The following is a 10,533-nucleotide window of genomic DNA, read 5'->3' as shown; positions in this document are numbered from 1 at the left end:
ATCATTATAGATTCAGAGCCATATAGTACCCAATTCCTTTCTATATTCTAAAAGTCCTATTCTTTTATATTAGTGTTAAATATTTTTCATTTCCTTCTCGTTTTCCAAAAAACCGATAATCTTTCATTACTTTAGGAGGTCACTGAACTCCTGATTGCAATCGAGATGTTTTGCTTTTTTCGTCACTCTAAACGGAAACTTATGTTACCATTGTTAGATTTCAGGATAATACCTATACTATATATATAATATATATATATATATATATATATCTATATATATATATATATAGATAGATATATATATCTATATATTATATATATATATATATGTATAAATATATATATATGCATGCATGTATGTATATACATGTGTACGGAATTAAAACTTCATAAAGAAAATATGCACGTATAAAAAATATAGAGCATGCACGTTTGTTTACGTTTCAATATGCAATGAAGTATAGAAACCATGTTCATTACTAACTCTTTTTCACAGAATCGGCTGCGACAACCACCTGTGCGAACTGAACGCTTCAACCCTGCCACAAGACGTTGAGAACACAGCCTCTCTCCCCCACTCCCAAACCGGACAATGTTTCCCAAGATCCTTCATCCCTCCAAGAAAACGAGTGCGCGCCGCCGATAACTCCCGTTCTAGTCCCACCTGCCGGAGAGGGATCTCAGACTTCTGCTGTGTCCTCGGAGAACAGAGCCCCTGGTTTGGAAAGGAGGGCATCCTTCGCGAGCACATCTACCGCGTCGGAGAGTTCGGAAAGAGTTCGACAGCGCTCTTGTTCCGTTACTCAACTCTCTTCGATGTTTGAGAATACGCCAGTTCAGGGACCTGAGCTTCCGACGATTAGTAGAGGGGACGGTGGCGCGAGCATTATAGAGCCGTCGGAGTTTGTTTACGTTTACGAAAGTGGTAGGCACTGGGTGGTAGACAATTGAAAGAGGATGTCGCAGAATGGTATAATAATCCATTAATATAAAATTTATCACCTGTTACGAAGAGAGGAACATCATGTTGGAAGGCACGATGGAAATGGAAGTGCGGGGTAGAAGGAAGAAGAGAACACCAAAAACGACATGAGATGGCGTGATTGTGTAGGGCAAGGTATTCTTTAGACCTTGGTGTAGAGGAGGATATGTTAAGAAAAAGTATTAACGAGAACGATGCACAGGACTGAAATCGATGGAAACGACTCATTCACAACGGCGACCCCATATAAAAATGGGTTAAAGCTGGGGGAAGAAGAAGAAGATAAAATGAATCACAAAGTGGACAGATAACTATGTTCAGGCGCCAATACCAGACAGAATACGCCAGATGCAGTCATATGCGTAATTTGAATGGATTCTTTAAAATAGATACAACATTCAAACGGGACGTCTGAGGATATGCTTTTAAATACTGTCAACTGGAATATGACCCAAGGTAACGATCCCCGAGGTGAATATCAGGATAGGCTCATTAGTCAGAAGTCCGAAGGAACTTGATGCCTTTTACGAATGTCAAGAGAATCACTGCTTTGGTGTGATATCCACGCACGTGCTAGCTGATCTGCTGGCATATTTATTGCTTTTTATCCAACCCCTCCAAAAAAAAGGACTATACAAACTAAGGACCAATGTTTTGAATGCTAGGCCTATGTGCCGGTAAATGTCCCCAGCTCATGGAAGGCTTTGAAAAGATAGAATTAGAGCTACCGGTATCAATGCCTACAACTACATTTTATAGTTATATTTAACAGTCATTTATGTTTTTCTATTGCACCATTCGTTTTTAGCTGGAAAAAGAACCAGACGCTCAATATTTATGAGAGAATTTCTGTTAAAAGAAATTTCCTAAGTATGATGAATGACTACGAGATAGTCTTAGTAGTACCTTCACTTCTAGATACAGTTTCGAGAGAATTTTTTGAACAAATGAGATCGTTTTAAGGAAGTTGCAATACCTTGTCCCTCACCTTTATGCGCTAATAAAGAGTGAGCTGACAAAGTCAATTGCCAATTACTGCTTGATGGGGAGAACTTTCATTATATACACGTAATTATAAGGAGACCCCTGTAACACTACAGGGTACTGTTTCTAGTCATAAGCAACTGATTTACGCACTTTTCTACACCTGTTGATCTACGTAGTGTCGTGACGCAGCATCTTTTTGGTCACGATTTCGACATAGTAGATTCTGTGAGCCTATAATATTATGTTATGGCGAAAGTGACCAAGATATGTGAAACTCAAAAGGTAGAAGCTGTAAAAACCTCAGACATTCATTAAAATATTTTTTTATTACAGTCTATACATTCGCAGCGAGATTTAATTTTCACTCTCTGAGCACTTCGGGAGATTGAATTTCATTCTCTGGTAGTGAATTTCACTCTTTGGACACGTTAGGAGATTGAATTTCATTCTCTTGACATGTTAGGAGACTGAATTGCACTCTCCTGACATGTTAGGTGATTGCATTTCACTCTGGACATGTCAGGAGATTGAATTTCACTCCCTGGACATATCAGGAGGCTGAACTTCACTCTCTGGACGGGCCAGGAGATTGAATTTCACTTTCTGGACACATCAGGAGATTGTTATTTCACTCTCTGGATACGTCAGGAGGTTGAATTTCATTATCTTGATGTGTTAGGAGACTGAATTTCACTGGACGTCAGGAGATTGAATTTACTCTCGGGACATGTCAGGTTATTGGATTGCACTCTGGTCACGTCAAGAGAGACTGAATTTCACTTTCTGGACACGTCAGGAGACTGAATTTCACTCTCGGAACATGTCAAGAGATTGATCTTCACTCCCTGGACATTTCAAGAGAATGGAATATAAGTACAATTATTGTCTTCCACCTGTGCAGTTGAATTATAAAAGGGAGTATGAGTTCAATCACGATGAAAGTTCAATAAGGAAAATAATCTCAATTATTGACATTGAATTTTTTCGTGGGTTATCTTTTACGTAAGATAACGTCTGACCTTCAAACCATAAAGTGATATGAAATAACTCAATTTTAGTATTAATTACTCTAGTCGTGAGTATGTAGTAATTCTATAGCCTGAATTATTATAGAAATAAAATAGTCAGTAACGTCGTATCTCGAGAAATAAGTTTTGCACGACTTAATCTGTACCTTTCTATTTGTTTATGTATACATACATTTATATATGCTCGAACTATCATATTTATATTTGTAGTAAATGCATAAAGTTAACCATTATTTTTCCACCTTATGACTATTAAAGAGACGGTACTATATCCATCTTTCCATGTTTTCATTTCAGGAGATTCTTAACCGTTCCCTTGATCAACTTTTCGGTGCAACTCTGGCTTGTTATCTACGCGTCACCTACTCAAGAGGTGCTAGTACTAAACACCGTATGGTAAATATAAAGTAGATGGCCGCATGAACACATCGTTTATTAAAACAATTTGTCGACCACACAATATAGAAATGGGTGTATATAATACTTTGATCCCGGAGGGGGGGTCCCAAGGAACTTCCGCAATGTTTAGTACCAAAGTATATAGAATGGGGAGTCTCCCTTATTCTATATACTTTGTTTAGTACTAGGACCTCGGAGTAGGTGACGCGTAGGTCAAGCCAAAGTCGCACCAACTTTTCTGGCATCTCAGCCACGGGTTCCTTGCCGTCGTATCACATATCTGAAGTCTGTATCATACACCGGCCTCAGAGGAAAAAAAAAAAAAAAAAAAGGTCAGGCAAGAGCCCTTAGATGTGATAATCCTATGCAGCATAAAAATTCAATGGTAGAAAAAGGCTTGCAAATCCTACCTAGGCTACGTGGGGCTCACTAAAAAGAAAAAAAAAAATCCGTATGTTGAACTACCCTACACTGACAACAGGTGGCCTTTATTACAGAGGATTTAGTCAATGAAATAATTCTATTTAACTTATCTGTAAAATGAAGCACAAGTCTCTCACACAGACATCCCGGTCCATGCACGGATACACGCGATGGTTTTAGTGCACCTGCCTTGAAAATAGACCTAAAGAAACTTCATCCTAGGCTTTAAAAAACTATAGTGTTAGACACGTTCGTCAGCTGTACAAAAAGGAAGCCTACATTTGACACCATCAATATACCGTTGGTCGTTACAGGGATGGGTGGCACGGGCCGCCGAAATTATGCCAAGGCAGTTGAAACAAATGTGTCCATCACTGCAAGGTAAGGCGATGGGTCACAGTGAGGCCAAGAACTCCAAAAAGGGGAAGGTGGGTTTAAGAGTTCTAAATCGATTGATGACGTATGAAATATGATTTGATACCATATAGTACTAGCTCGCATATAAGAAAACCAATAAAGATTTTTCATATACGCATCATCAATTCTATTTTATCATCACCATGGGTTTCCTTTCACAAATTAGTCATGCTCCATGGTGCTTTATTTCACCTAAAATAACTATCATACTCTTGATGTACTAAAGATGATTTTTTAAAGCTGTCTCTGAGCTGCTATTACAAAGGGATCTGAAATAACGTGCTGTCTGCTCGTTCTAAAAAGAAAGATTATTCTATCACTAACTATTTCATTCCCGTACGAAACATACTGACGTACTTCTACATGAATACATATGTAGATGTATATATGAATTATATGAATGTATACAGCAACCACGAATCGTCATAACGAGACAATAATAGACAAATAAATCATACCAGCCAAATACTTCATCGATAACGTTAAGAATTCGAGCTTAAATTTCAATTGGCTCTGTACATTCGATGACGATCTAATACTGATAAAAATGAGAACGTTCAAGAATAATTCAAAATTACATGGCTAACGGTGTATTCTTATGGTAATTTAGACTTCTATAAAATAAATCAACGAAGATAAACTACATTCTTTGCAAAATGTGCGCTGCTGCGGAGTTAGAATACTTAGAAAAATTTAACTCAAACGAACAAAGATGGCGGCGGCAACTGTAAACACGTTTCGATGGTGGTTCGTAATTTCGCCTCGAGCTTATTTCTGACGAATTTGTGCATTATTTTTCGATGTGCGTGAATATCACAATTATCTTTGCGTTCAGTGTATGACGTACCCAAGGCGGTGTGTACCGCAGCATCAAAAGAATTGAGGTAGGCGTCATTTTCATTGCTGTTTGGTAACTCGAGTTGTGGTTACTGTTGCGTTTCCGCAACGGTAACTTTTTTTTTTTGTGTGTGTGGTTGCTATGTTGGTCTGCAGTTGCAGTACACATGCTATTTTTAGTTAGTTATTAAGAATATCGGTTATAATGCTTTTACAATATGAGCGTTTTTGAAAAGTTAGCTTGATTGATATTTATCTTGTTAGCTTAGGCCTACTACTATACTGCACCTTTTTGGACACCCTCTACATTAAGACAGAAATTGTTCCCGCCATGGCTTCGCTTTCAACAAACTGAACGTATTTTAATTACAATTTGGAGTGAATTAAGAGCAAAATGTATATAATTACAATCAAATAAGCACTGTGGAGTTTCAGTTGTGATGGCAGTAAGGATAAAACCACCGATGACAAAATAAAAATGCATTTCAGTTCAAACCACGACCCCAGGGAATGAGACGTCTCATACTTTCACTAATATAGGCAACAAAATTTTTTATTGTGCTGATTACATCTGCAATCTTCAGCAATATCAATAAACGTTACACACACGCTAATATTGTTCAAATGAACGCTGGGAAGGACGTGGTCTCGATGCCGGAGACGAAAGGGACCGGATGCTAGTAGACGCCATATTGGATTTAAAAACCGCCTTAAAAACATTTTACGATGACCTCACATGCTTATTTTCGTTCGTGTGGGGCTTTCATATATCCCATTATGTTGACGAAACTTCAATCTTTTGAATGGTATGCTTAAAGATGCAATTGTATTCGTGTTCCACCAATTAAATATCGAGTGAAAGAGGGTGACCACCGTGAGTAAGATGAACTCAAGGCGGTTTTTTCCCTGCGTAAAAGCCACATTCGTCGATAAAATAATGACTTGGTAAACCAAATGGTTCTAGAAAAGCACATCATTCTGTCTACAATAATGTGGATTAGCCTAAGAAAGTATTATCCTTAAAACCGATACATCAACATAAAGATGTTGACGTTGAAATTATAAATTTGTTTAGAACCTAGTAATATCATCAGCCTGACGTATAATCTAATACAAAAGTTTCTTCTTGGTCTCAGTAGTAGTGAAAAAGGCCGTTCATCTAGGTTAGCCTAACCTAACTCAGTCTTATATAGTAAAGGCTAGCCTATTGTAAATATGTTAGGCAACTATACCTCCATGGTTTAACCTCACAGCGTAGGTTAAAATTTTTGCGGTCGATCCACTGCTGGGTGTTATACATATTTAGCACTTGAACAAATAAAATAAAGTTTTGAACTAGGTCTGCCGGCAAAGTTAAACAAACCCCGAGTTCCAGCAACATAACTTTTTTGTCTTCTTGACGTTGGTGACTTGGTGTTTTGTTAAGACGATTCCGTTTAACAACTGAGAAGTGCCTATTAGCCAGTAAGGACTAAGGAGAGTATGCGAATATTAAAGACTTCCATTTATCGATCTTTCATAACTTTGGATGATCGGAATGCTGGGGGGAGAGTAAAATGGCCTTTGGTGATGTACAGTCAATGTTCAAGTGCAGGATTGTCATCAGTCTATCATTTTCATTTCATTTGTCATTTTTCCATCTAGCCATACTTTCATTTCAGCGCTGAATGATCTTATAGTTCCCAGCGCATGGGCTATGCCCTAAATTCCATAATCCATCCATTTATCGCGAACGAATCTTGGTTGCTTGCAAGCTTTGAATAATATCAATTGACAGTTTACCTTACGTGAAGACATTTTATGTACGAGAAAAGGCTATAATGATGGAAAACTTTAATCCTTTTTCTTTACCGGGATGATTTCACCATTGTCGAGGTTCCAGATATGATTTTGTCAGGAAATACTTCGAGATGTGCGTTTTGTAAGAAATGCCTTGGAAATGTTAATTGAAGACTCGTTTTTGAAAGAGCTATCGTTATCATGTGTAGGTCGTCTGTGTTGGTTGGGAAAGAGATCAGAGGTTCGCATTAAGCCTACCGATCTGTTTTGTCCCTTGCCGGCATAATCGAAACCAACCAACAATTATATATTTTGATATGATTCATTCGCATTTCGTAGCCCCACAACAAAGTTAAGGAGTAAGTCGGCCTTCATGATATCCTGGTTAATAATAATAAAAAAAAGGTTAATAATCTCGTCATCATTGAGGCATTATGGAAGGACTATTAACTTTGCTGAGAGTCGGAAGGTCAGCATCTTGCAACATAGTTACAGGGCGAATGTATATATGTACTATATATATATATATATATATATATATATATATATATAATATATATATATATATATATATATATGTGTGTGTGTGTGTGTGTGTGTGTGTGTGTGTGTGTGTATTTATGTTTATTTTTTGGGGGGAGATTACCAGTCTAATACCCTGCCCTGTGGATATTTTAAAGGCCTTTTTTGCTGGTGTCACCTATCATTGCTTAGCTTCGCAGGTCGAATGACTCGTGGTATATATATATATATATATATATATATATATATATATATATATATATATATCTTATATATCTAAATATATTTTTTTCAATAGTATTGTTACTGAAATTCTCTTACCTTAATCGTTTCACTCCTCAGGTGTAATTTATTTTGTGGAAAATCGCCTCATTGACTGAAGTATACCCGTGCCTCATCCATATAGCTGTTGGGTCATCTTTAGGTGCTATAGTTTATTGCCATAAGCTGGGTTGTGTCCATATTAAACAAGATTCTCAAACCTTAGGTTGAAACAGTTTTATATATATATATATATATATATATATATATATATAATATATATATTATATATTTACCTTCTTTAAGCATATACTTAAGCTTATCAGGGTATTTCCGTTGACTATGTAAAACTGGTGGAAAATAACCATGAACAGAGTACATGCCTTGTAAATGAGGGATTCTTGTTAAGAGAATTTTCGATAAATATTTTTTGTGGGTGCTGCAAGGAAATATAGTGTCCCTTTTACTGACTGCAATTCTCAAGGATTTCATAATATTTCAATATAGAAAAGGTAGTTGGAGTAACGAGAGACATATGACGGATTTAGAATACGCAGATGTTGCTGTTTTTGATAAGGAAAACAACACAAGATTTACAGAGCATCGTATAGATAGAGACATGGGACTCAAGAAATAGGTAGTGATGGCAGAGTATGCACAAAATGATAACACTAGATGGAGTAGTGACATTTACAGACCTTGGTTAATAGAATGCATCGTATAGCTAGAAACATGGGACTGAACAAGTAGGTAATGATGGCAATGCACAAAAGGATGATATAACACTTTAAGTGATGGAGTAGGGAGTAATGATGTAGGATGTTTCCATATGATGCATATGTAAGTTACTTGTATTCCCGCCAAAATGTGTTTAAGGCGGGAGAAATTGAGTCTGGGCCCCTGGGGCAGTCTCGCTTGGGTAAGCGTAGCCTCAACACTGTCACGTGCACTGCTGCTCATCATGTATTGAACTGTGTGAAAATACAGGTATTGCATATTGCTCGTGTTTGAGTATACCCAACCTGCTTACATGGCGCAGTGATATAAGGACCTGGGAAGCCTTCAAGATGTCGGGTGCAAGATATTCAACAACACCAGGAAGAGGGGCCCTTCGACGGGCTGCACATAGCCGCACCAATGGTGGGAATGAGGACCTTCTGAGTGCCATGGCAAACCTTTTCTTGCAGCAGCGACAGAGCAGTGGTGCCCCCTCAGGTATGAGAGCAATTATGACCGACAAATGTTCGTACGAAATGTCACAAGGAGCATTTAGGAAGTGGCGTAGGTCTATGACAGATTGGTTCCAAATTGGCAGGGTTTCAACTGAAGATGCTGTGCTAAGCATTCGTTTGAACTGCGATGATCAGTTACAAAGGGCATTGGACGCTTGTTACACGTCCGATGAATGGAACATCAGGCATTGGATGCCGTCCAAGAAGTAACTCAAAAGTCTGAGAACCGTGCAATTCTGTGGGATAAAATTTTTAGTGCACAGCAAGGGCCTATGGAACCCGCGAAGACATATGTACATCGGTGTCAGGAATTGGCTTTAGATTGTGCTTTCCGCTGCCCTCGGTGCCAAAATGACATGAGTGACTATATGCTGACTCACAGGTTAGCCAGTGGTTTAAATAACTGCGGATTGAAACAAGAAATACTCCAAGACTACGAAAAATATAACAGTGTCGCCAAAATACTACAGAAGTGTGAAATATATGAGGCAGCTGAAAGGGATAGTGGGGCCAGCAAAATTAACCAGAGACTCATTACTGCCAAGGTGGGGAAAGAATTGCTGCCCTATAATAATAATGAAACAGAACATAGTGATGTTGCGGCAGTAAAATCGAACTTTCGTCGACAAAAGGATAGTAAGCTACTCATGTCAGGTAAGAGATGTGGTAATTGTGGACGCTTTCATGAGGAAAATAAATCTAGCTGCTATGCAAGTGAAGTGTGTTGCCACAAGTGTGGTGTAAAGGGTCATTTAGCTAGATATTGCAGAAAAAAACGCGCGAATAACAAGGCAGCAGGCATTGAAGTTGACCATGATGACGACACCATGTCAGTGACGGCATGCACATTAGTGCAGCACTGTGGGGTCCAGCAGGTGACAGCATTGGCGGGAAAGCTACCGCATGTGCGCGTAAAAGTTGAACATAAAATGAGACGTGATGTACCAATGTATGAAGCATTTATTGATGCTATTGCCGATACTGGGGCTGAAGTTTGTATTATGGGAGAAAAGGTTTTGCATCAATTAGGACTGAACGTGAAACAGTTGCATCGTTCGAACGCCAGGGTTAATCATGCAGCCGAAAAACCCATGAGAGTACTGGGTAGTGTGCGTTGTACAGTATGCAGCAAAACTCGTGCGACTTTTTTATTTTTGTACTGGACAAGCGTTGTTCTTAAGTTGCCAATTAGTATTAAATCTCATATTTTATAAATGTGTATGTATGAAGAAAAGTTGGTCACTTGTCATATAGAATCTTATCATTGAAATATATTGGAACCTGGAAAACAAAAATATTTCACGCCACAATATTTCTGAACGAAAACTAAATATGTTACTGTAGCATGAAAACCTCTGCTCACCGTGACTTCCATGAGTCGTGGAATCGTCAGTCTGGACACAGTGGAAGAGGACATCGCGGTGGAGTGAAAGAGAAGAGTTGAGCAGAGCATAGTCTAATGATAACATTTGATGCATTTGGGATATGAATTCATAGTTATTACTTTTCGCTTTTGTAGTTTTGTGTATAAAGCAAATGTTAGTCAGGATCATGATTTCGATACTTGCAATAAATTATGGCTTAGGCTTAGGTTATAGCCAGTGCTACATAAGTCTAGTCTCCCGAGGGGTTTCTTCAGTTTGAAGAAAAGTAAATAATAAATA

At 38.2% G+C, this 10,533-nt stretch overlaps 1 protein-coding gene across 10 annotated transcripts in view; it reads left to right on the top strand.

Annotated features, from left to right (window-relative positions):
* Positions 1–10,533, top strand: part of LOC135198703 (uncharacterized) — a 990,834-nt gene that overhangs the window by 8,641 nt on the left and 971,660 nt on the right. For 9 of the 10 annotated variants that reach the window (XR_010310875.1, XR_010310874.1, XR_010310872.1 and 6 more), the window contains one exon: positions 499–5,122. Coding sequence is in view for 1 of the 10 variants with exons in the window: in XM_064226546.1 (XP_064082616.1) it covers positions 499–826 (328 nt within the window). In the remaining 9 variants the exon portion in view is untranslated. Of the gene's footprint in view, positions 1–498; positions 7,161–10,533 lie in introns of those variants that run through there. The other variant, XM_064226546.1, reaches the window with a different exon arrangement.

The sequence above is a fragment of the Macrobrachium nipponense genome, chromosome 22, assembly GCF_015104395.2.
Source record: "Macrobrachium nipponense isolate FS-2020 chromosome 22, ASM1510439v2, whole genome shotgun sequence".
Taxonomy (NCBI): Eukaryota; Metazoa; Arthropoda; class Malacostraca; order Decapoda; family Palaemonidae; genus Macrobrachium; species Macrobrachium nipponense.
The sequence above is the reverse complement of the archived record's forward strand: the minus strand, read 5'-3'. Positions and strand labels throughout refer to the sequence as shown.